The following is a 27,009-nucleotide window of genomic DNA, read 5'->3' as shown; positions in this document are numbered from 1 at the left end:
CAGTTAGCACGATTGTGTTTCCCGTATTTTGTGACTTCATCTCAAATTATAGGAACCACGTTCAAATTTACACAGACGGATCGAAGAAAGACAGCAGTGTCGGAGCAGGCATCTTAAAAGGTGAACTTGGTGAAAGTTTCTGCTTTCCAGGTATATGTAGCGTTTTTTTCGGCAGAGGCGTTTGCGCTGAAACATGCAATTAATAATTCAAATCCAAACGAAAACACCATCTTTTTAACTGATTGCATTGATGCAATTCAACTGGGAAATTAGAAAAAAAAACCCTTGGATTCAACAGCTAATTACTTTGTTGGCTAACAATAATTTCACTTTAGCCTGGGTCCTTGTACATGCTTATAAGAACGGAAGCACTCATAGTGTCGAAAATTATCGTCCTATTTCTATTCTTAACTGTTTGGCGAAAGTGTTCAAGACCTTAGTTTACGATGCTGTTTACCCGTCCGTGAAACAATTAATTAGTTACGCCCAGCACGGTTTCATGAAAAAAAGATCAACTACCTCGAACCTGATGACATTTACTAATTTTTTGATGCTAAAAATCGGGAAACGTCAGCAGGTAGATGTTGTATACATTGATTTCTCTGAAGCCTTTGATCGAGTGCCTCACAGTCACAGGTTACTTATAGAGAAACTCCGACGCTTGGGACTACCTGAATGGATTACAACTTGGTTTGCGTCGTACTTGAACTCCCGCACAGCATATGTCAGAGTGAACTCCTACTGCTCTTCGAATTTTGAAATACCGTCTGGTGTACCACAAGGCAGTCATCTTGGACCGTTACTATTCATTCTTTTCGTGAACGATTTGTGCGATCGAATGACTCACCTCTGGCAGCGCTGAATTAGTGGTTGGTTGTGTTTTTTTGCTAGCTCTACTAGAAGTTGTTCAAATCATTCGTTTCAATGTTTTTTTAAATCACTATTCATCGTTTATAATATTGTGAAGTTACTGTGTGTTAGTGTCTCATTCGAAAATAGCGTAAAATCTAAAAATAAAATTCAGTGAATGTGGTTTTTTAGTCCAATGGTGGACAGTTTGTGTTAGGTAAATGTATTGACGCATTGACAAGTACAGGTAAGCTGTGAACATCAGTCCTAGCAGTTTTCGAGTAGTTTCGGTGAATTACTGGCAGCACATTTTGTGAGTTCCGTTAATTCTCTTCGGCGTACCACTTGTAAACAAACTGATTACTCAAGCCTAGGGATTGTTAGCACAAACTACTACTTCTCTTTCTCTCGAAATACTATCCTCACGTACATGGTTCAAACCTATGTTGAATCTGCTTGATGCGCCACCGAATGCCGTGTAGATTTAGCGAAAAGATCTCATCAAGTAGCACACACTTGTGGCTCCGTGCCACCCCATGATAGCGCACATCTGTGGTTCTGGCACATTTAAGGCTTCACAAAATTGCTATTGACGGATTCAATACGTTTGATTTAGCGAACAGATTGATTTCCCGTGCAAGTAGATGGAACGCATGTGGTTTCATTTCCTAGTAGCCCAGAACTGAGTAGTGGTCTAAGATTTATTATATTTATTATTATTCGCGTGTTTGTGGCTCTGACGCTGAGTGGTGGATACTCAGTATCTCGCGTAGAGTGGTGTGCTTGTGCTTCTCGTGCTGAGTGGGTGTTTGGCATCTCGCGTGAAATTGTTTTTTTTTCGACGCTGAATGGATACTGAATACCTGGCATAGAAGCGAATGAGTGCTTATCTGGTGCTGAACGGATACATGTATCCCGCACAGATAGTGTGATTTTTTTTTTTTGCTTCAATCCCTTTCAAAACTACATATCAGTCCTTAATTAAAAAAAAAAAAAAACACGATACGTTGAAGAACATACATCAGGTCATTAATTGGTCTTTGTGTTTATTTTTATTTTTGTTTGCCAGTAATCATCGTTGCTTCTTTTGCTCTGCTGTTGTCATTGCTTTTGCACTCAGTCATTTTGTATCATTGGGCAGTTATCATTAATTGTCATTATCGATCATATTTCTACTGTGTACTGTATCTTTTTAAATTTTTACCGATCAATTAGATTCATAATATTTTTGTCAGTTTAATACTCGTTTGATTTTTTAGAGCTTAGTAATAAAATGTTCAAATAAGTTTTCCGCTGCTCTTGAAGTCTTGCATTGGTTTTGTTCTTGAATATGGATCTTGAGGAGGAACAGTTGATATGCGTGGAATGCAAAGGTGTTGAGACGAATCCCAAAGCTTTTTTAACATGTTCATATTGTTTTACTAATGTTCACCCTCGTTGTAAAAATATGTTAGGAAGTACCGCCCGAAGAATGAAATCTCAACCATTTTTCTGCAACCCCAACTGCGCGGGTATCTACTCAAAATAGTGGGGATGCAAAATAATCAATCCAATATGATGAATGCTATAACAGAGGATCTAAAATTGGCTGTTCAGGGCGCTGCTGTGAACGAAATGCAGGTGATGAAAGCGGAGTTTAAGGCGGTGACTGCAGCTATTGAGGCATCTCAAGATTTTCTGTCTTCGAAGTTTGATGACATTCAATCAGACTTCAAAGATCTGAAAATCGAAAATGAGAATCTCAAAGTTGAAGTTTCTGACCTTAAACTTTCGCAATCATCACTTGCAAATAAAGTAGACAGACTCGAAGGTAACTTAGATAAAATTAACCGAGAAGCAATCTCAAAAAATGCCATGATTTTTGGACTTCCAATGTTAAGTAGTGAAAATACAATGGACCTTGTATGTAAAACGTGTCAGCGAATAGGTTACAACTTGCAACCTGATCAACTGGATTCTGCGGGTAGATTGCTTTCATCTGGAACAAGAGCTGACGTTTTTGCGCCAATAAAACTAACCTTTAAAGATATCTCGGTTAAGGAGGAAATATTTAAAAAAAAACGCACGCATGGTAAATTGAGTTCTACTGCAGTTGACCCTTCTCTGGTTATCAATGGAAAGTGTGGGAACGTAGTTTTGAGGGATGAATTGACTCACCTCTCACTTGAGCTACTGAATGAATTACGCGAATCTCAAAACTTACTAGGAGTAAAATATATCTGGCCGGGAAGAGGAGGTGCAATTTTGATTAAAATAGAAGAAAATTCAAAACCTGATATTGTTAAACATAGAAACGACTTAAGTCGCGTAATGAGCAAGTATCTATTATTGGCCGACAAAAATGTACCTTCAAATTGCACTGAAACCCCATCGCCTAAGCGTAAGAAGGCTTAAAGTTTTTAATTGTTTTTAAGTTTTTAATTTATTATTTTAGTTTGTGATGTCTTGATTTTAATTTAATATAATGGATAGTTTAATCAATAACTTTTATTATAATATTTTAGAATTTAATACTTCAATAACTCATGATAATTTCAAAACGTTTAGAATTTTTCAATGGAATATACGAAGCATGAACGATCTTGAAAAATTTGATAATTTATTAGAAACCATTGAACAGTCCAAAGTTGTGTTTGATGTAATTGTCATTTGTGAAACATGGCTTGTGGATGATATCTGTTCCTTAGGGGAGATGGGGGCATAATGGCCACCTTAAGGAAAACGGTTATTTAACCATAGAAAATAGCTATAATATGGAGGTTACATTATTGTTTCGTGTTCAGACACTTGAAAATAATATTCCCTAACGGGCTGAAACGTGAAAAACTAGATGAAAACGTTAAAAAATGCATTTTAAAAATTTTTGCCAAAAGCTGAAAACCAGCCACTGTGGAGGCATAATGAGAACCCCCCCTGAGGCAGTATGAGCATCATTAATCAGAGCAAGATGTGCGTTTTTGCCGGGGAATCTAGCAGCGAATTCAATTCGATGAAGTCAGGTGAGTCGTAGATTCATCAAACAAAGCAATAACAAAATAATCTAGGTCTGTTTGTAGAATACAAACAATTCACGCACGCTCATATATTAAGTGCTTTGTTCGGAGGATGATGCTACTAGCCGTATAATGTAACAATAAAAAAATCGATCATGAATTGTGAATGGAAAAAAATCACCTCGAACAGAAATCTAACTCTAGTCTTTTGATTACCTCTCCGACACCTTACCAATAGGCTAAATCGTCGGATGAAAACTAGTCAAGGTGTGGCGCTATAAATCAATTTGAATTCGCTGCTAGATTCTACGGCAGAAAATGCTCATTATGCCTCGATAATATGGTGCTCTATATGCCCCTTGTCAACAAATTTAAGTAAAAACGTGTTTTAAAATTGATAAAAGTGAAAAATAAAAAAATTTATGATGGTAAAAATTGAGAAACAATGTGTACATCATGTTGCAGTGCGTACATTATAGATCAAGGTTATTTTAAGATCATAAGAGCTTATTTCGTGGTGCTCAAAAATAATAATATTTTCGTAACTTGAGAACCAAGCTAGTTTTTTTTAAATATCTCTGTAAAGATGATAAGGAGATTCCTTTTTTTGTGAAAAATTAATGCTATAGGAAGTAGGAAACAAATCCTCATGAAAATTTATTTAAGAAAATACGTACTTTCGTAGAAAAGCGTAGTGCTCATTATGCCCTGGGTGCTCGTTATGCCCTCATCTCCCCTATATAAAATTCCTGGGTACACATCAATATTCTCGTGCCGCAATCAACCAAATGGTGGGTTGGCCATGTATGTAAAAAATAATCTGAAATTTAAAACCATTGATAATTTTCATATCGATGGATACCATAAATCTCTGTAGAATTGTCCATCAATGGACAAATCATTGACGTGCACGGCATCTACAGACCCCCTTCTTTTCCATTCAATACTTTCTGTGATTAACTAGAGTCTCTGTTTGCCGCTGTTCCGGAAAAACATTCTTGTCTTATAGTAGGAGACTTGAACGTTCCCATTAATGCAATATATAACAACTCTGTGATAAAACATAAAACCCTTCTTGAATCTTTTGGCTTTCTTTGCACAAACACTTTACCTACAAGGCCCATGTTGCGGATGATTCGGAACTGAAGAAATTAATCTCAATAGCAGTACTGTTTTGTACGCTTCAAAGCTACAAATATAAGATTTATTAGCGACTTACGGAAATGGATTTAAACTTTAATATAACCTACATTTTGGTCTTTCTTGAAGTACTTCGAATCAATCCTATTTGAGCCCGTTAGCACAGACTATCTGTATCTATATAGTATGTAAAATATGTGGATTTAGTGTAAATACCTTTAAAGGATCTGTGACTACTCACTGTCAATATTTGATGGACTACTGGTCCTGCAGATCCAAGGAAAATCACGGAGCACCGTACTAGCGTTGTGACTTAACCTACATTGATGAGATAACGGTGATGTTATTCTAATACATTCCTCGAATTACCACCTATCTCGTTTATGATTATGTATATTCTTACCCAGTTGGATTTATTAATAATGCTTTCAAGCGGGAACTTTAAAGTGAAATCACTAAATGAATGACTATAGTACTCGAACTACAATATTTCTCGATTCGCCTACTGCCTAACTGCAAGTCATTCAACAACAAACCGTGTTAAGAAAATGTTTATAAATATTAGAGGATGTCACTTGTGGGAGCTGCTGGGACTCACACCACTCACGTCGTCGAACCCAGGGGTATTTCTAACATTCTCCCGCCCGTGTAGTTCCGGAAGCTCCTGTGGACATGTTGACATGCCAGTCTGTGGTGTTTCGATGTCTAGTAGGGCCAAATTAGCTACTGATTTGATGCTCTCTCCGTTAGCTGTTCGCACCACAGCTCGACGTACTTGACCATCTGGAGCGGTGATAACACTAACCACGAGTGCTCGAATCCAACCGTTTCTTTTCTGTTCATTGACTACTATCACTAAATCACCCGCTTTCAAAGGTTTAGTTGGTGAAAACCACTTTGTGCGCCTGGTCAGCATTGGCAAGTATTCCTTGACCCACCTTACCCAAAATTTGTCCACCAGCGTTTGGGTTAGGTTCCAGCTGTCTCGTAAAACCCTATCTGTAACCATTAACGGCTTTTGAGGTTGATTGATGCCGATACTACCATACAGCAAAAAGTGGTTTGGAGTCAGGGCTTCCGATTCAGCGGCATCTAGAGGCACATAGGTGAGAGGTCTGGAATTAACGATTGATTCTGCTTCTAGTACCACTGTTTCTAACACTTCGTCGCTGGGATGTTGTGGGTGATCCGCTATAGCATCCATCGCTGTCTTCACTGACCTAACCATGCGTTCCCATGGACCCCCCATGTGAGGAGTGGCAGGAGGATTGAAGTACCATCGTGTTTGGGCATTAGTGAATACGCTGGCACAACCTTCGTGAGCATTTTTTATTTGGTCTTTTAGAAGATTATTCGCTCCTAGGAAGTTCGTACCATTATCTGTGTAGATGGTAGCTGGAGACCCTCTTCGTGCGATGAACCTGCGAATTGCCATTACACATGATTGAGTGGAAAGGCCGGACACAATTTCCAGATGCACTGCTCTTATTGTAAGGCACGTGAAAAGTGCCACCCAACGCTTGACCAAACTGCGGCCTTGTTTAACCATCTGTGGGCCAAAATAGTCTATACCAGTGTGCGTAAAGGGTTTAATGAAAGGAGTTAGGCGAACTGCCGGTAGAGGTGCCATAATTGGAGTTTTGGGAACAGCCTTTTTAATTCTACACATCTGGCATTCTTTACCAACGCGTTTCACTAACGTTCGCAAATGAGGGATTTGGAACCGCTGCCTCAACTCGTTAACCACCGTTTCATGATTCCCATGCAGGAAGCGACGATGGTAAAAATGTACAAGAAGGTATGTTACACGATGTTCCTTAGGTAAAAATACCGGATATTTAGTTTCGTATGCTGCTTTCGGTGCCGCCCCAATTCGACTACTCATGCGCATCACATTATTTTCGTCCATAAACGGTGCCATCTGGTACAAAGAACTTCTCTTATTTATGCCTACCTTTTCTGTTCGGAGATCTTGAGATTGCTGTACTAAGTGATTATACTCTTCGGGATAAGCTTCCATTTGGACTTGTCGCCATAGGAAGTTTTCAGCGTTTTCAAGTTCTTCAGATTCGAGGACTCTAGCTTCGAGAGCTTCGGCATCACCTTTAAACCAAGAAATTATTCTAAAAAAATACGCCATAGCTCTCAGTAATCGGTTAAACTGTGAATACCGAGAATAGTCAATCTGTGGTTGAAAGACGTGAACATGATGTACGAATGTCGCTCGCATTTCTTCTTCAGGACTACTCGTTGGTAGAAATTTTGATGGCCATTCGCTCTCAGGTTTTCTCAAAAATTCGGGTCCAGTGAACCACCGGCTCTGAGGGTCAAAACTAGGCTCCGTTTTCCATTTCGTGGCTTCATCTGCTACGTTTAGTTTCGTCGGCACGTATCTCCATTCGTTGATTGAAGTCGTACGGAGAATCTCGCCAACTCTACACGCCACAAACTGGTGATATCGCCGACTATCCGATCGTAGCCACGACAATACCGTGGTCGAATCTGACCAAACGAATCTCTGGATAACTGGTAGAGTGAGTGCGTTCGTTACCTTTTGAATGAGACGACTTCCTTCCACGGCCGCTTGTAGTTCTAAGCGTGGTATGGAAAGTGGCTTCAAAGGAGCCACCTTCGTTCTTGCTGCTACGATTGCACATTTTCGAACACCTTCGTCAATAATACAAGCATAAACGACGCAGGAATATGCCGATTCGCTAGCGTCTACAAAGGCGTGAAGTTGTATTGCATTTAGAGAGGCGGAAGACGAGTTCTTAAAATAACATCGAGGAATATTTACTTGATTCAGTTGCATCAACTTATTGCTCCACTGAAACCAACTTTCTTGTAGTTCTACAGGTATACATTCATCCCAGTCACAACCATATTTCCAGATCTCTTGCATCAAGATTCTGCCGTGGACGACGAAATGGGCTATCAGCCCCAAGGGATCGAATACCGACATGATAATGCTCAATACTTGCCGTTTGGTGGGAGGTCGTCTAACGTCCATGTGTCGTATCGCTTCTATTTGCATCGAAGCATCAAAGGTGAAAACATCAGTCTGCGGTTTCCAGATGATACCCAACACTCGTTCAGACTTTTCAACGGTGCAGAGTCCTGGTTCAACACCTAGCACCTTTTGTTGTAAGTCTTCGACCTCACCCAATCGATCTAGGACCTCTTTTGAATTAGAGGCAAAGTTTCTTATCTCGAAACCCCCTCTAGAGTGAATCAATTTCACCTGGTTTACCAATTCCACAGCTTCATCTGGTGTATCTACGCTCTTCAAGTAATCATCCATATAGTGTTCTTTAATTATATCTTCGGCAGCAAGTGGAAATTCATTTGCGTGTTCCATGGCATTTAGGTTCTTTACGTATTGGGCTATGCATGGAGAGCATGTTGCCCCAAACGTAGCTACATCCATAACATAGACTTGCGGTGGCTGCTGTGGATCTTCGCGGAACAGGAAACGTTGATATTGCTTATCAGAGTCTCGAATCCTGACTTGATGAAACATCTCCTTGATGTCGCCGGTAAAGGCGATGTTTCTCTGTCGAAACCTGATGAGGATATCCGGTAGAGAAGTCAGAAGATCAGGTCCTGTTAGTAAGGCATCATTGAACGACACGCCATGAGCTCGAGCAGCAGCATCCCATATTAAGCGGACCTTCTGGGGTTTCTTGGGATTTTGTACCACTCCTAGTGGAAGGTACCACGACTTTTCAGGGTCTGTTTCATGTAACTCTTCTGTTGATGCAAGGTGAGCATAACCTTTCTCTAGGTATAGGTTTATTTGTTCTTTTACCTTTTGGCCCAGAAAGGAATTTTTAGCCAGACGACGTTCTAGTGCCTGCAATCTACGTTCGGCCATAGGGAAGCTGTTGGGAAACCGCTGTTCCGGGTGTTTAAATAACAAGCCAGCTTCGAACCTTCCGTCGACACGCCGTGTGGTTGCTTCTAAAATGGCCAAAGCCCGTTTGTCACATTCTGACAGCGGAGCTTTTGCTTTAGAATCCTCCAATTTGAGCAGCAGTTTTATCAACTCGTGCAGTTCGTGATCGCAATTTTCTGTGGCGCAATGTACATTAACGGTTTCGATCGCTTGTACGCCGTTCATTTGTCGGCCGAAAACACACCAACCTAGGCGTGTCTTTACTGCGATTGGGTCATTAGTACAGCCTTCTCGTGTTTTAAGCGATGTTAAAAGGGCGGCATGTTCAATACCTATTATCATCCTTGGCTTAGCATCTTTGTAACTAGTCACTGGCAAGCCTCTTAAATGTGGGTACGCTTTTTGCATAGTTTCATAGTCGAAGGTCTGAGATGGAAGAAGGAGGTCTGCTACTGTGCGAACATTGTTCATTTTAAACATTTTTTTCTTTCCCAGACCGGAAGCTGTCACTGAAATTCGTTGTGAACCTTTTTCCTCTCGCGATACATTGTTCGTCCAACTCAACCATAATGTCCCACGTTCTCCTTCAACTCCGAGGCTGGTCGCCACACTCGTCTCAAGTAATGTAGAAGATGAACCGTCATCCAGGAAGGCAATTATCTCGACTGACTTACCGTTGGCTTGTAATACAATGGGAAGATAGCGATAAAGTGAAAACGATAGGCTGGTATGGTGATGCGCAATAGTGACATGTGGAGAAGAACTTGGATTGGAGGCCGTCTGCGAGTGTAGTAAGGCGTGGTGGCGAATTCGACAACCGTTAATGCCACACTCATTCGCCGATCGACATGGCCATCTTTTATGGGGTATTAGACAAGTGCGACATAGCCTTTTCTCCTCGACGGCCTTCCTTCGCCCATCATGATCCAACCTTAGAAACGATTCGCATGTAGCTATTACGTGGTTGGGGTAGCCACAGAAAACACAACACTTCTTTGGCATTTCTTCTGCCGTATCACGAGCTGCATCTTCAAGAAGTGTATGTGCGTAAAGTGTTTGCCTATCCTTACCGGTTTTCTTCATACCCTCGTGTTTAGGTACAAAGCGTGGCATAATAACGTCGGTGGCTGTGTCTGCCAACTCGTTAGTAAAATGGCAAAATACTTCTAGGTTTACTGTAGTATACTGGCGCTTAAACCGAGACCACTCCATTTGCGTTTGTATTGGCATCTTCGACACGAGTTCCTGCAGTAAAGTTGGGTTACTAAGGTGCTCCAACAGGTTTGCAGTGATCATATGATCCACACTATTACGAACAGCCAGGCCAAAATTGATGATAGATTGTAGATTATCCTCTTTTGGTGGTGTAATCCTTCGAAGATCGTTCAGTAGTGCGTGAATAAGAATGTCTGGTCTACCAAATTGGCGTTTCAAAATATCCATCACTAGTGGTACGGACTCTGGAATCATGAGGCGACTTCTAACCGCTGCAAGAGCTGGTCCTCGCAAGCATCGCTGTAGCCTAGATAAGTTCTCCTCATCAGAAAAACCGCAACTTTTGGTACTGTTTTGAAAGGTGCCGTAGAAAAGTGGCCAGTCTTGTGGATCACCTTCAAAGTATGGCAGCTCACGTGGTATTACTTGTCGAGCAGCTAGTTGAGCAGCTGATGGCATTTTGTATTCGTTAGTGTTTCTCAAGTCTTTTTCCGTAGGCGGCGATGGGTCTAGATGGGTCGATGGAGGGTGAAAACTGCCTTCCCGATTCATATTACAACCATAACTAGGTAAACTGGGGTAGTTATTTACCACTACGGGTTCTTGTTGTTGCTGACACGTTGCTAGTTGACCCAATGAAACTACAATAGACGAGATGTCTTGAACTATATCCGACGTCGGTTGGGCTGCTCGATTCGGTTTGGCGAAATACTCATTGTTTGAATTTAATGGGATCACATTCGGGCACGATACTGCGACGTTCGCCTTGTCATAACTCGGAATGCTGTTCGTCAACGAAACTGTGGGAGCATTCTCGATATAATCGTGAGACCTAGGCACGGCTCCAGTAACGTTCGTGCCGAATGTTGTTGCAGATGGAATAGATCCTCGGCATACGGCTGTCAGGATATTTGATTCAGCTCTAATCGCTGCTAAACGCGGGGGAAGCGGTCTAGGTGTACTGCGTAGAACCGGCTTGGGAACAACTTTGTCCCTGAATTGTTCATGCCTTTCGTTCCTGATCATTTGGAGCATTGTTGTAGGTGATATTTCTGTCGAGGACCAACGAATCGTTGGCGGAAGATTCACCGCATGGGGAACTACCACAGGATTGTTTCCGAAACGTTGGTTCTGGTTCAGTGTACCAAGTGGAACATGAGTAGAAGTTGGAATCGTGGATGAAACTATCATACTGGCGTGAGGTGTGGAGGAAGAGAACGGGGTCGTCATATTTTGCGGATTGCAATCGGCCAACGTGTTATTTGGAGCATTGGATGTAGTGGTCCAAGACGGTTGAGCATTGCTAACAGGCTGCATCGGAAACTCCCATCCGGCTGGCATATTTTGCCTGTTATTCCCAGTGGTTCCACTTTCTAACCACTCCGAGACTTTCTCTCTGCTACTTCTGCTGACACTTCCGTCACCTGCTTCATTTGCTTCCTTCAACATTTCATATTTTTTCCGGATGTAATCCTCTTCCGCGTCAAATCGTTTCTTCCTGGCTTCTTCTTCTTCTGCTAAAGCTCTCATTCGCAGTTCATGCTGTTCCTTCAACATCATCAGATCATAGTCGACTCGCGATCGACGTGTACAATTCGATCGAACTTCAGGGTCTCGTGTGCGTACATTTTCGTCAGCCGTTTTCGGTCTGCACACATGACATTTCCAAGTGCGGTCGGGGTTCTCTATCGAATCCGATACACCTGCGCATTCATAATGTGCCCAATTGTTGCACAAATCACATCCAACCATTCGTTCCGTGTCTGGCTTGTCACATTTTACACAATTGGATGCCGTGTTGTTAGTTGGATCTGCAGATGCCATGACAAAATCTTTGAAGATTGTTGCGGATGATTCGGAACTGAAGAAATTAATCTCAATAGCAGTACTGTTTTGTACGCTTCAAAGCTACAAATATAAGATTTATTAGCGACTTACGGAAATGGATTTAAACTTTAATATAACCTACATTTTGGTCTTTCTTGAAGTACTTCGAATCAATCCTATTTGAGCCCGTTAGCACAGACTATCTGTATCTATATAGTATGTAAAATATGTGGATTTAGTGTAAATACCTTTAAAGGATCTGTGACTACTCACTGTCAATATTTGATGGACTACTGGTCCTGCAGATCCAAGGAAAATCACGGAGCACCGTACTAGCGTTGTGACTTAACCTACATTGATGAGATAACGGTGATGTTATTCTAATACATTCCTCGAATTACCACCTATCTCGTTTATGATTATGTATATTCTTACCCAGTTGGATTTATTAATAATGCTTTCAAGCGGGAACTTTAAAGTGAAATCACTAAATGAATGACTATAGTACTCGAACTACAATATTTCTCGATTCGCCTACTGCCTAACTGCAAGTCATTCAACAACAAACCGTGTTAAGAAAATGTTTATAAATATTAGAGGATGTCACTTGTGGGAGCTGCTGGGACTCACACCACTCACGTCGTCGAACCCAGGGGTATTTCTAACAGCCCAGTAGTGGCAATATTTTAGATCATGCATTATGCAAGCATATCGATGCATCAAAATTGAAAAACGATACTATTTTTACTAATATTAGTGATCATCTCCAAGTTGTTACCACCTTCAATCTTAACTCAAACAAACAACACCTCAAATTAAGCAAAACTATTATACGACATTCTGAATTAAATGAAAGATTTGGGAGTTTTCTTAGGGGAATTAATGAAGTTGATGATGCTGGTCTATGCATACAAAATATTATTTCAACCTACAAATCATTGCTTACTGCTTGTTCGAAGAAAGTAACAAAATCAGTAAAAGTGAAGGGCGATTACTGCCCATGGATGACTCTTAATTTGTGGACTTTAATGAGAATAAAAAACAACTGCATCAAAAGAGTTAAAAGAAATCCTGAAGATACTCACTTAAGAGAAATGCTCAGCCATATAACGAAAAAAGTTGAATTTACTAAAAGGAAATGCAAAAAAACTTATTATGGAAATATTTTGAACAATACACCGCATTCTAAAATCTGGAAAAACATCAACTCAATACTTGGTAGGTCACGTGATAATCCTATTATAAACTTAACTGACAACGATAAAGTTGTAGAAAATCAAACCGAAGTATGTGATATATTCAATCGTTATTTCACCAGCATTGGGAAATCGCTTGCAAATAATATTACTGTTAATTCGACTAGCAGTAGTCTATCAAATGTTGACCGTGTTTCAAATTCTCTTTTCCTGCTTCCATCATCAGCTTATGAGGTCATCAATGTCATCAAATCACTTGAAAATAAAAGAAGCGGTGGGCCCGATAAATTCCCTACACTTATGATGAAAAATCATTATTTATCTTTTTCACACATCCTATCGGAATGTTTTAATAAGATTTTAGTATCAGGTGTATACCCTGAATGTTTGAAAACCGCAAAAGTTATACCAATTTTAAAATCCGGTGACCCTCTTGAAGTTAGTAATTACCGCCCAATCTCAACACTCAGTGTCTTCAGTAAGATTTTTGAAAAACTTCTGATAAATAGAATCAATACTTTTCTGGATCGCAATAACGTACTTTACAATCTGCAATACGGTTTCAAATCTGGTTCCAGTACACTGACAGCTATCTGTGAGTTATCGGACTTCGTGATGGAAAAAATAGATTCAAGGAATATTGTAGGTGGTCTTTTCCTTGACTTAAAAAAAGCCTTCGACACACTCGATCACGAAATTTTACTGAAGAAACTAGAATGTTATGGAGTAAGAGGTATTGCTAATACATTGATACGAAGCTATTTAACAAATAGAAAACAATTTGTTTGTTTAGAAGATGCAACGAGCTCTCTCGAAAAATTGGAAGTCGGTGTTCCGCAGGGCAGCAATATAGGGCCTCTTCTTTTCTTACTGTACATAAATGATGTTAGTCGACTTCCCCTGCACGGAATACCACGCCTTTTTGCTGATGACACAGCTCTTTTTTATCCCGGCGTATGTCCAAACAACGTGGTTATGCATATGGAAGAAGATTTGAAAGTTTTGCATAAACACTTTTCCTCAAATCTTTTGACACTTAACCTTACTAAAACAAAGTACATGATTTTCCGCTCTTTTCATAAAAAATCGAACAACATAATGATCCAAAACTCGCGGGTATTGCAATCGAAAGAGTAACGAACTTTAAATGTTTGGGAATAATTCTTGATGAAACTTTATCATGGAGCAATCACATACATCATTTGCAAAAAAGGATATCATCTTATAGCGGAATTCTATGGAGGGTCAAAGCATTTGTTCCACGTCATGTCTTGCTCAAGTTTTATTTTGCCTTCATACACTCTCATCTTTATTACCTAATATCTATATGGGGAAGGGCATCATTGTCCCTTTTATCACGATTACAAAACTTACAGAACCGTTGTTTAAAAACTATTTTCAATCTCCCTTTGCTTTATTCAACCAATTTAATTTATTCCAACAATTCACACAATATTTTACCACTCACTAAACTTTGTGACCTTCAAACTATTATCTATGTATTTGATAACTTGCATTCATTAAATAGAAATCAAAGTTTAAGGTTCACTCCAGGAATACGCATCCATAATACCCGACACTCTAATCATTTGATACGCAGCACGTCCTCCACTTCTCGTGGACAGCGACGAATTTCACCACCAACAAAATTTAATAGTCTTCCCTCTGATATAAAAAACATAACATACAGGACCCATTTCAAGAACAAACTAATGCAATATTTCAAAGAAAATATAAATTGATGTTCAGCCAACCACTTTTTTAGAGTTAATTCGATACCTTTTTGAAATTTTCTTAGCTGGATAAATAATTCATTTAATAGTTTTAATTAATCTAATCTTAAGCTAAATTTTTAATTTGTTTATTGTTAGCTTGTACCTTTAATAATAGAAACGCATGTATCTCTTCAAAGGAAAATATCTTTCCACTGAGATTCATGTTGTAGTTTAGTTGTTGTATCGTTACATTCCCTCGTTTAAATAATTTTTTTAGGTTCTCAGCATGATTAAATCTTGATCGCGAGTTGTTTTATTTCCCTTTTGCTGCCAGACGTGCTGAGAACAGTTAGCGTCCATTACCAGGGGGCTCTAATGAGCTTCTTGGTGTAGTGGGGGAGTGTGGTGGGCCGCTAAGAAAAAAAAATGACTATTCTACGCAGATGATTTGAAACTTTTTCGGTCAATTACGTCACCGCTAGACTATATTTTACTACAGAATGATCTGAACGCTGTTACGAGATGGTGCATGACAAACGGTATGCTGGTGAATGTTGAAAAATGTAAAATAGTGAGTTTTTCAAGATCACGCAACTTACTTCGTTATCAATACTCTATGAGCAACCATTTCCTCGAAAGGATTGAAACAATCAAGGACCTATTTCTATTTGTTACGGAGGGCAAATCTCGCTTTGATCTCTTCGTAGCGTTTGCTCACTCCATCTTCACTTACGGTCCCGAACCTCGATTTCTAGCGCCTTTTGATAACACCGGCAGTGTAGTTCCACGTTTGAGATCCAGTTGCCAGGCCACCAAGCGCGGATGATGGTCCGCAGGCAGCGATTCACAAAAATTCGGTCTTGGAACGTGACAGATGAAGGAACAAGGTTTGTGAGGCTATTGACATACAGTGGTACCTCGGCTTACATACGAGTTTTTCGAGATACGAGCCGACGGGCAAGCGATTTTTTGCTTTTAGTTACGAGCGAAATTCGAGATACGAGTTCGGTTCGGTTCGGTAGTACCACCAGTGATGTCAACCTTCCTGATTTTGTCCGGATCTTCGAGATACGAGTAATTTGTACGAGCAATGTTGCGAAACGAATTACACTCGTATGTCGAGGTACCACTGTATCTCAAAAAAGGAGAGGGATCTTGCTTTACATCACGTTTAATATTTTGAATGTATCGTCCAAAGATGGAATTGGACAGAGCCGAATGTTTGTCCTCTAGTCTCGATAGGTGTGCTTTATTATTATTCGTCTCACTTCGGAAGTAGCGTTTACGAGCTCGGACCAGATTGCAGTTTGGTCGCGTTGTACGCTCCAAAGCTGACCGTAGAAAGCAGAAACCACTTCATCGACATTTAGAACTTCTAAAGCTGATTGCCAGTTTGTCTCATGTGATTGCAATGTAATGCGTAAAGTCTAAATTTTGTCTGAGATTGCTACCCGTATCCATAGGCTCATCAGAACTATACTCAAGGAGTAAAATTGATGGATGATGATGACGATCGGTGTTTAAAATTGCTTTTGGTGGGTGCATGAGTTCAGCTCGGTCGGGTCTATTTATGAAAATGAGGTCAAGCGTTTACGAAGGAACACATCTGTGATAACCCGGAAGCTATTGTTGATTCGACCACAGCGAGTTCTTGTTCTGTGGAAGCGTTTACTGGCAAAAATCCATTATCTTCTTGAGATTGTGTTTAACCTAGAGAGGCCCACTAGCTATTCAGAGGGTTGAAAATTACATTCAGTCAAGAGTTATCGACGTAACCCACGCGTCGATAAGATAAAAATTAAACAGAATGACTGAGAGCCGATGAGCGGATTTAAGTTTGGTGGCCTATCCTTATCGATGAATTGGTATTGCATAACAGACGAGTTTGAACCTATGTCAACGAATATAAACGGACGTTCAACTCTGACAGTCTGACAGTCCACAAAACTTCCGACGACAGTTGATACCAATAATGTAAGTAATCCGCACACAGTACGTTGGCGCGCTTCAATCAATTTTACTTTTAGACAACAAGTGGTTGTAACAAGACTATTTACTGTCTGCCATTGCCATTGTCCATCGCCGATAGATAACGAAGTGATTCATATCGCTGTAAATACTATGTTATCTAATATCTACGAACGCGGAGAAAGTAAGAAAAGTGACGTACTACTACTACTACACAGGCGTTCCAAGTAGCACAAAGAAGCTTATCAATTGTCGCGAGCCAGATAAGAACTTCCTAAACCAATCTACAGGTACTTTTCATCACTGAATTTACTGTGTTCGTATCGCTGATTTCCGATGACAAGATATCGATTAGATTACAGCCTTATTCAATGAACTGCTGCTGGCGAAGCACGGTCAATTGTTGTTCGTTGTTTCGCGCTGAAGGTGCATTTCGTGTTACGGAGAAAGAAATAAAATTGTGAAATTCGCAATGGACGATCGATGGCGTAGCGAAGAGGTCCTGCCGGGTACCAGTAAGGACTTTGTCGATAACAAACGGACCTCCAGTGTCGATATATTCGATGCGCAAGGCTATCCGGACCCTCCTGCAACACCGATAACCAAACGCAAAGGGTCGGTTTTTCTGGAAGCACCAATCTATCAGAACTCTCGATTCTATGCCATGAACGGTAAGAAGCGTGGTAAAGTTCTGATTTTTAATCAGGTGACATTCGATGACAAAAACTATGCCGCTCGCATTGGAACGGAAAAAGATGTTCAAAGATTATATGATTCGTTACCTAAGTTAGGTTTTCTACCAGAAGATATATTGGTACATGAAGATTTCTCCGCTAAAGAGATTGAACGTACTGTTAGGCAACGTATGTATTTATTCCACATGGTGTTTTAGAAAAGTTTTCAACGATTATTCTCGATTTGTTCTAGTTGATACTGATCCAACATTGGTTGATTGCGATTGTCTCATAACGGTTATCCTAACACATGGCGAACAGGACGATCGATTGATGGCCAGAGACACCAGTTATCATCTTTACCAATTCATCGAAAACTTCACTCCTACTGCATTGCCCAGCATGGCCGGCAAACCGAAACTGTTCATCGTTCAAGCTTGCAGGGGAAGATCACTTGATAATGGAATAAGTTTAAGCCCATTGAGATTAGTGATGGACAGTGTGGACACCATTGGGGATATGGAAATCTTTACGTATCCAGAATGTGCTGATTTTCTCATCGTCATGAGCTCCCACCACGGTAAGTCCAATCGAAATTGACTCTGCAAAAACAAAAAAAAAAACCCAACCAACACCGCGTTAAAATCTTCTCCACAGGACACTTCTCGTTCCGAAACGAGCAGGGAAGCTGGTTGATTCAGGAGTTCTGTAATGTACTGGACAACTGCCAAGTCGAGCAGGATTCAATCTACGATATTCTCACGGAAACCAATTTGGCTGTCTCAAAACGCGTTTCCAGTGCCGAAGGTGTAATGGACAGAAAAAAGCAAATCTCAAGCTTCTATTCCACGTTGACAAGGGCCTTATATTTTGCGAAGAGATAAGGTAGTTTCTGTTTGTTTTTGTACTTATCAAGTGAAACCGAAGTTCTGTAGGCTTATCAAGTGGAACGGACCCGATTAGGGTAGGTTCTTAAGTGTCCGTTAGAAAGCAGTCATAAAGTTCCACAGCTTAACTTCTTCAAAGATATTTTACTTAATTTTTTGAATAAAACAAATAATTTCCCATGGAAAATCATTTTTTTAATTTTTTTAATGGTTACTCAGCAGATTGAATAAGAAAGATTCAACATGTGTGCGGTGAAATTCTGAAAAGCCCTCCGACACTGACGCTTAGCTAAGAAAAGCATTCGCCAAGATACGTTATCTGAAGTACTTCGAAGAAATCCATAGCGCCAGTATAGACCCATGGTATATCTGTCTTGTACGGAGAACTCCTACACTGTTTCCAACTAACACATTTGAACGCAATATCTGAGTTTGCTACGCCAGTGACGTAATCCAAGTTTCAACGAAACGTAAGTGACTTAGAAGGTGTGCGCCTTGAGTTCATGGCTCTGCCTTAATCGGTAGTGATGTTTACGGGTTTTAAGTTAAGCACAAGTGATAAGCTTCAACCGATGTCCACAGATGTTAACTTTCAATAGCGACTTGAATGACCAGAAATCGCTTACTACAGTTCGTATTTTTCCAACAAATTCGGTTCAGAGTAGTAATGCGCTCGAATATTTTATGAAGATGGTTAGGTTTGTGGTGAAACCGGCCACGTCGAGAATAACTACAGCTAGCTTATGAAGTGTCTCACATCTGTGTTGTGTACGTGGATATCCCAGGCATGCTAAGAGGGGCTTGCTAGATAGAGGGAGTGGTGTTAGAGAGTATTATGTACAGTAGAGCGCAAAAGCCCGATTATGGCCTGTCACAACTTATGGAATATCTCCGGAACAATTCCGGAAGGAAGGTTAAAAAATGAGGTGGGAGAGTTCAGATAAGCGACGCTTGATCGGAATACAATGGCTAAAAAATCGGACCTTGGGTGTTCAAGAAGTTAGAAAGACCAGACCTTGAGTCTCTTAAAAGAGGTCATAAATGAATCTATGCCTTTCACTTTGAAGCAAAGTTTCGCCGCGATTCTGGGTCAGATCAAGGTTACAGGACCCAGGTGGATTTTGGAGCGTAGAAGGTATACGTACCCGTGGACCAAGAATAGCAACCCGGTCCGAACCAATGTTTAGTTTTCGGAAACGCCGCAGCACGGTGGATGTCATTCAAACAGTCATCGAAGAAGCAGGCGAAGCCAGGCTAAAAAACAGGAGAAGAGACTGATTTTGCGCAGTGGCCACACTTGACTTGAGGAACGCCTTTAACAGTGTCAGTTGGGCAACGACTGTGTCGTAGATCATTCGTATGAAGATCCTGGCGTATATCTGTAGTATGGTGGAGTATTACTCCCGTAGCCGCCAACTGCACTATATGAAAAGCGAGGGATTAGAAACAGTGAGCGTCTTGGCAGAGGTTCCACAGGGATCGATACTTGGCCCGGTATTGTGGAACAACGTCATCCGGTATTGTGAACTAGTGTGATTCGCCGATGAAGTGGTTATTCTGGCATCGGGTCCCTCAACAGAGGAAGTCCAGCTACTCGCCACAGTAGCTTGCGTCTGGCTCACTAGAAGACCTGGTACAGATCACAAACCTGATATCAGCACAAACAGGGACTATTGCAGATCGACCGTGCGCAATCGAGAGCGGCAATGGCAGCGGCAGCTCTCTCAGCAGCCATGTCGGACAACTCAGCGATCCGCTGCAGTGGAAGGAGGGTCCTGGCGTGCGTGACCTTCTGCGATTACGGAATGGCAGCCTTGAGCAGGCAGTGTAATCTGCAGAAGTTCTGCAGCGTGCAGCGGGTGATGAACCTGCCGATGATCCGCTTATACCGGACATTGTTCTCGGTAACAGCTGATGTTGTGGCGGGGGTCATGCCCATCTCGGTCTTGCTAGACCCATCGCTAGCTTTGCGACGTAGTTCCACCTCCCCGTGGTGCAGAGTGGAAACGTGTCTACAGAATTGACCAGCTGTAGATGTACGGCCAAGAGAACTACACGTCACACTTGGTACAGTCAGTTGCGACGAGCTGCGTGCCGAGTGTGGCAAAAACGTGGTGCGACTGGGCACCCTGGTACCAGTGCTCAGTTGCAAGAGGGAGGGGTCGTAACGTGTATCGGGTAGTCGCGACCCCGATATGCGGGACGACCAAATGTTTGGCGAGTTTCGATCGATCTGCCTTTTGGGGAGGTTCCTAGCCCCAATTCGCGGATACGATTGACTCACGACAGACAGAGGGGCCTTGTGCCGTGACATGTGGCGCCCAGTGGATGGGCCTCAGGTTGGGTCTCGAAGAGTCGAGATGGAGAACAAAGGATATGTGCGGTTATCTCCAGACCCGAGGAGAGGCGAGTTGTTCTCGTCTCGAACTGGGTCAAGAGACGGAACGATTGAGGGCTCTCGAGACACGAGGAGAGGTGGGTATAGACGCCTCAATTCGTGTCAAGAGGAGGAATGTGAGGAGGTCTTGAGTCACGAGGAGAGACGGGCCAAGACGGCTCAAATCGTGACAAGAGACCGAATGTGAGAGGGTCTCTAGTCGTGAGGAGGGGCGTGTCATGACGTCACGAATTGCGACGAGAGGCCGCATGTGGGACTCGAGTCACGAGTAGCGGCTAACGGACTGCCAACCCGTAAGTCGTGAATCGTGACAAAGAGTGGACGTTAATTGCTGGTGTAGTACGAATAAAACGAGTATTTGCCGTGGAGCGCATTGCGCGAGTATGGTCTCCCATCATGGGTAAAGCCTTCGTTGCTAGGTCCGGATGGGAATTATGGCCAGAGGCCCCAGGTGGACTTTATGGCGTAGGGGTACATAGTATCATGAGTCGTCCAATTGCACCCATGGACCCAGAGTAGCAAACTGGGGGGACGCGGTGGCTCGCCGTGCCTTGGAATGCAATCCGTAAAAAGGATTTACCACCTGGGTGATCAACTAATAAAAAAAAGACCCATCGCTAGATCTCTAACGTCGAATTTTGGGTGGATTGAAAACATGGAGAGGTGGATTTCTGCATGACGCAGTGCTTTAGTGGTCACGGATGCTTTATGGTGGTACTGCATCATCGGTTTGGACATGTGGGTTTGCCATTCGGCCCAACCTGCGATGATATAGTTTAGACAACAGAGCAGATCACCAGATCATGACTGCCCTGTTGTAGAGGAGTTGGAACCAGCACCAGTCCGCGACCGGTGTAGAATGACTCCTTCGTCGGGGATCATCAGGATAGCAGTAAAGCCTGCAAAGATAAGACTATACCTTCTGCAAACGCCGAGCTGCTAGGTACGTCGCGAACACTGTGTAGGATACCACCACCGCCGCGGAGTACCCGAGTAGAACGCGCTCAATACCTTCTCCGCAGACGAACTCTGAACGAACGATTGACACACGGACGGACAAAAAGGAAAGTGTCAAGACCTCGAGTTGTTAAAAGAGGTCTCTGGTCTCTAGTAGTAGACTCGGAGTAGAGGCGGAGCACACGATAGCCGTGGTAACCAAGCGAGTCTCGAGTTACTAGAAAAGGCCGAGCCTCAAGTTGTCAGAGGAGAGATCCTAAGTCTTAAATCATAATAAGATGCAGGGTATATATTTTAACCCATGATTGAGTCACTACCCAGCACTGTTAAGACTCCCCCAATCCTTGCCTCAGGGTCGGATTTTCGAATTCAATAACTTCAAGGAAACACTAAGCGTTTTAAGGATCGAGCTCTGCTCGCCCACTTGTCTCACGACTCCGATGTACAGAGTGCTGCCTGCTGTATCGAACGGTCTCGTTGGATGGTAAGCGGCTCTCATACTCCCACAGGCAATGACGGTAGTTGGCGACGCCCTTGGGTGGCATTCACGGTTCCGGTCACGTCGCAGGTGAAAGACAAGATTGACGCTCCGGAAAGCTGCTTGGGGTACTCTTACCGGACTTCAAAAGGGTAAAATACGAGGTCCTGATAAAAGAGGGATCAAATTTGCGGCATAGCGTTAGGTACTTTCATGGTATTCAGAGCCTTGGGTTGCCTGGGAATCCTGCTCCACAGTTATTGGTTTCTCGCAATCTCGAGCTAAAGTCATCGTAACTTCAATGTGTTTTTCAAAAGGAACTTGGCCATTGGAACGAAGTATACTTTGGCGCATTGTTTTTCGTAGTTTTCGCTCAGAGTTGTGACGAAGAATGACACAATTCTTAAAGGTCCATGACTCCCGTACCCGACCATTGACCCTTCATGCCCCTCTATCTTTTCTTCCGGATTCCCCTCAGCAGCTCAGCACCCATTTTCTGCTACTATATTCAGCACTAGACTCGGAAGCCTATCAAGTGCGGCCATCTGTTAAAGCGCACCAACATCTCCGGACGATTATGTTGGTTAGCTGCGTCCGAGGTTTTCTTTCGGGGTTGAAAGGCACCTAATTACCAGCACTTCCTTGACATTTACAATATGCTGGATTTATGACTTGAAACCGAGTAAGCCGACGAGCGCAGAAGCATGGCCTCGGTCTCCCAGCACAGGTATAGCCTTAGTTGCAGGTCTGGATGGGAATTTTGGACATAGGATTTTATAGCGTAAAGGAACATAGTATCTAGAGCCGACCAATTGCATTCATGGACCCAGAGTAGCATAGTGGGGAGACGCGGTAGCCAGCCGTGCCTTGGAATGTAATCCGTAAAAAGCATTTACCACCTTGGTGATCAACTAATAAAACAAAGAGTAGCAGCCCGTGAGCCTCTCTACCCAAGGGTATCCCCACTGTCGGGGAAACCCTCGAGTAGAGAGGCCCACGAGACGCCGAACGAGCCTCACAGTTGGTGTTGGATGTCCTCATCGTGGAGAAACATCCCGACGGTGTAGGAGCGCTCAAAACGTGTGCTGCGACAGGTGTGAGTCAACGCAAAGCGACACTCGACCGGCATACGCCGTCGGAGAGAAGAAACAAGAAGGCCTAGAAAGATAAAAGAATGCCGCGAGACCAAAAATCCCTAGGGTTGCAAGCCCAAGGGAGAAAAGGAGACCGGATAACCGTCAGAACAGACTGACCCCATCGGCGAGAGCTGTCGAGTAGTGTGTGTATCCGATCCTACGGTTTGAAGCTACAAATATAAGACTAAGACCTTTTGAGTAGTGGATGCCGTAGAATACTTCACTACCGGGGAGTATCTGAGTGGCGCGTTTCCTGATGATCAGAGCTGCGGCAATAAGACTATATCTTCTTCGCAGTGGAGGTCGATGGGAAAGGGTTGTTCCATCGGCGGGGATTACCCGCGGAGTAGAGTGGCTCTCGACGCCGGACGAGTCGGTATAAGTAACGTCTACGTCGGGAATCACCGAGTCGTTACGTTAAGCTGCTCTGGCCCGACAAACGAACCGTGTTTAGCCCCGAGTCTTCTCTTAACCTCAAGAGAAATTGCAAGAACATAGATCAGGCCTTGAGTGTCAACAAGAGGAGTGGTACCCGTGTTAACCTCGAGTTGTTACGAGGGCAGATCATCATATCTCGAGTCGTTAGACGAAAGATCAGGCTTTGAGTCGTGCAGAGTTTTAACCTTGAGTCACTACGAAGCGGCGTTGGATCTCGAGTCGTTAGAGATGTTGGTTAAAGAAGAGTTAGACTTCGAGTTGTAGTGAGGAGAGGGATTGCTGAAAGTGGTCTCGTTTATGAGTATGTCGTGGAACGAGGAGCTCCCGACATTAAAGAATGGTGTTAAACTGTTCGAGGTGGGATCTAAGGTCTGCGGCTCCAGGTGGTGTTTAGGAAGAAGGGATATACGTGGAGGTATGTCATGAGTCCGCCCATTGTACTCATGGATCCAGAGTAGCAGACTGGGGAGATGCGGTGTCCCGCTGTTCCTTGGAATACAATCCGTAAACGAAGATTTCCCACGTGGATAATCAACTACAAAATGGACCACTTAGTGGTTCTTGCAATGGGTGTAACAGGGAAGTTTCTTACTTAAACAATAGTGATAGTCATGAGTTTTTTTTGGAAGAAATCAATTGTTCATTTGGAGGAGATGAACTTTTGGGACAAACTGTATTTACGGGGTTTTCCAATAAGAAGTGTTATTTTGAATAGTCCGTTATTTTGGTACTTTTGAAGCTAGTTTTTTTGTGACACTTTACAAGTAGAATCTACGCAGTTCGTAAAAATGGAAAGCCGGAATTGGATGATCTTGACCTGGACAATGACAATGATTTCAGAGAAATCTGCAAATATTGAGATATCACCCAGAACACAGTTAGAAAAGATCCGGAGCTTGAACGTACCCATTTTGCAAACATGCTATCTCTCAGAAAAAATACGCATATAATTGTAGCCTGGAAACGAATTAAAGAACTCGTAGCGGAGTTTCGGATTACAAGCAAGCGATGAAAATCGCTTCTCAAACACATAATCCGTTATTTTTACCGCTTGGAAGCCACCTGAGCTACCCGATCGGATTACTCCTGGGACGCGACTATTTCGACGGATATCCCGTTTGTTGGTGCAAATGGATCGAACATAAATAGTGACAATCTACCACCCATTCGGAGCCAGACGCAGAGCAAACAAAACGGCACCTTATTCGCGCAGATAGCGCCCGGAACAGGAGATGAATCTGTAAGAGGGGGGCCATTCGCTTGGCGTTATGGCCCATCAACTGGCCCGAACCATGTGATCATCACATTCAACTGGCAACTTCTGTTTGGAACCGCACCGTATACTTTAAAGGTAGCCTTGGTACGCCCTGCAATTGAGCTGCTCTTGTCTCGTCTTGCGTACTTGATCTTTTTCCTGCCCTTCTCGCGCAACAACAATTGGTCCATACGTTGAGGACTAAGATGAACATCGATCGAGGATCGTGTGGTTTAAATATTTTACTCATGCATCGAGTGATGCTTATCGTCGTGGCCGCCCTGGCTCGGCCGAATCACGCAGATCGTATTAAAACGTTAAGTGACCGCACCCTATACCCTTCCGGGGGAACAGTCCTCTCTCGCTACATAGACGTCACTACGCCTCAACGCAACGCCTCAACTCGGAAACGCATGAAGCGTCGTCCATCCACGATCCCGAGCAATCGATGGCTCCAGAACAGAATCCCTGCCGGCAGTGGAGGCCATCATTATCATTATTGCGAATTATTACGATAATCAGGGTGATTAAGTATTAAAATTCGCCATTCAATGGAGCTGGTGTATACCTAAAGACACGTAGCGCAGCCCAGTCGGAACCGATTTGCACAAATCCTAAGGAACTTTTTTTTGTTACTGAGATATTGGGGCGCAGTTTAACCGAAAAAACCCCTTCCCATTTTTTCGTTTTTCGATGGTAAAGACAAGACCAGAAAAAGCTCAAAATTTTGCAAATCGCTCTCCCGCTGCTATTACTGCTCTTTCATCTTGGAGGACAACGAACAGCGGTATGCAAATTTTGGGTTTTCGGGAAATGCAGGACGGTGTGTGAAACTTTAAGGCTCAACAGAGCGTTCTGTGATAATGAAATAAAAATTTGAATGGTTTTTCCCATGTTGATAGGTTCCTGGAAAGTGAAGCCGCATTTAACATGCTGCCAAAAAGATTACGGGATTACGGGAGATTAATAGCGATCGAAATTTGATAAACTTTTACGCATTTTCTTAATCACGAACAAACGAATCATGAACAATCCCTAATTTTTAAAATTCTATTAAAAGCCACAGAACCAAGCCCGTGCGAAGGACTTACCCGTCCATAAGGGCAGGAGTGGTGGTGGGAGGAGTTTTTAAGTTCAAATTTAGCTGGAAATAATAACAGTGCCGAAAATCTATACACAGGCCCCTTTCGTTTTTGACAACAAGCTCGAGTATTTTGTGTTGCCAAAACCGAACGGTTTTTTCATCAACTTTTTCCTTACCTATTCATGAAAAGAAGCCATTTTTATTATGATTTCCAAACAGTCGATGATTCCTTTGAAATCATAGTTTCATTTAGATAAGAGGTTCTTCAAACCTTCTCTTTGATATCCATTCTATCCATCCATTTGATAATATTTAGTCACTTTTTGTTAATTTTTATCATGATTTTGACACATTCAGATTTTTTTTGCTATGTTTCGATTGACTGTCATTTTCATCATATTTGTTGTTCTTGTCATTTTGCATCTTTTTTTAGATATTTTTTTTATTATTTCCATTCTTTTGTTTGTATTTTTTTTAATTTTTTTGAAATTTTTAATTTTTAGTCATTTTTGAGAGTATTTTTTATTTTGTTGTTGTTATATTTTAACAACATTCAAGTTTTTCTAAATTATATTGGTCCTGTTAAAGCGAAAACTATATGGCAATGTCGTTCCAAAAAAAAACCAAAATTGAATGTTGCCAAAAACGAACGGTGTCTGTATATAAATATGGACTTCTGTCTGTCTGTCTGTTCCCTATAGACTCGGAGCATGAAACTTGGCAGGTGGAGGTATTGAAGGTCGGGGAAGGTTCCTATTATGGTTTGAGACCCCTCCCCCCCTCACTGGAAGGAGGGAGGGAGTATCCCAAACAAAAGTAACATAATTTGAGAACTGATCATGCAAATTGGGTATGAAGAATGTTTCTATCTATCAAGGTTTGGTTTCCCTTGTTTCTTCCAATT

The 27,009-nt window shown here is 42.2% G+C and overlaps 2 protein-coding genes across 3 annotated transcripts in view; one reads left to right on the top strand and one right to left on the bottom strand.

The window, feature by feature from the left end:
• The window catches only part of LOC129739790 (obg-like ATPase 1), a 217,551-nt gene that overhangs the window by 147,673 nt on the left and 42,869 nt on the right, over nucleotides 1–27,009 (bottom strand). The window lies entirely within an intron of this gene.
• On the top strand, nucleotides 16,970–18,536 carry LOC129739791 (caspase-1-like). 2 transcript variants are annotated; one of them, XM_055731311.1, is made up of 4 exons: nucleotides 16,970–17,088; nucleotides 17,154–17,661; nucleotides 17,726–18,052; nucleotides 18,130–18,536. In XM_055731311.1, the coding sequence occupies exons 2-4, from the start codon at nucleotides 17,271–17,273 to the stop codon at nucleotides 18,354–18,356; spliced, it is 945 nt and encodes a 314-aa protein (XP_055587286.1). In that variant the 5' UTR covers nucleotides 16,970–17,088; nucleotides 17,154–17,270; the 3' UTR covers nucleotides 18,357–18,536. The 2 variants fall into 2 exon arrangements, with proteins under 2 accessions (XP_055587286.1, XP_055587285.1); XM_055731310.1 differs by having other exon boundaries at nucleotides 17,003–17,661.

The sequence above is a fragment of the Uranotaenia lowii genome, chromosome 1 (genome assembly GCF_029784155.1).
Source record: "Uranotaenia lowii strain MFRU-FL chromosome 1, ASM2978415v1, whole genome shotgun sequence".
Taxonomy (NCBI): Eukaryota; Metazoa; Arthropoda; class Insecta; order Diptera; family Culicidae; genus Uranotaenia; species Uranotaenia lowii.
Note: the sequence above shows the minus strand (reverse complement) of the source record. Positions and strands in the feature narration are given on the sequence as shown.

Coding starts and splice junctions, on each gene's coding strand:
- LOC129739791 (XM_055731311.1), top strand. CDS start 17,271: ATGGACGATCGATGGCGTAGCGAAGAGGTCCTGCCGGGTACCAGTAAG. Junction 17,662..17,725: donor TGAACGTACTGTTAGGCAAC/GTATGTATTTAT, acceptor GATTTGTTCTAG/TTGATACTGATCCAACATTG. Junction 18,053..18,129: donor CGTCATGAGCTCCCACCACG/GTAAGTCCAATC, acceptor TCTTCTCCACAG/GACACTTCTCGTTCCGAAAC.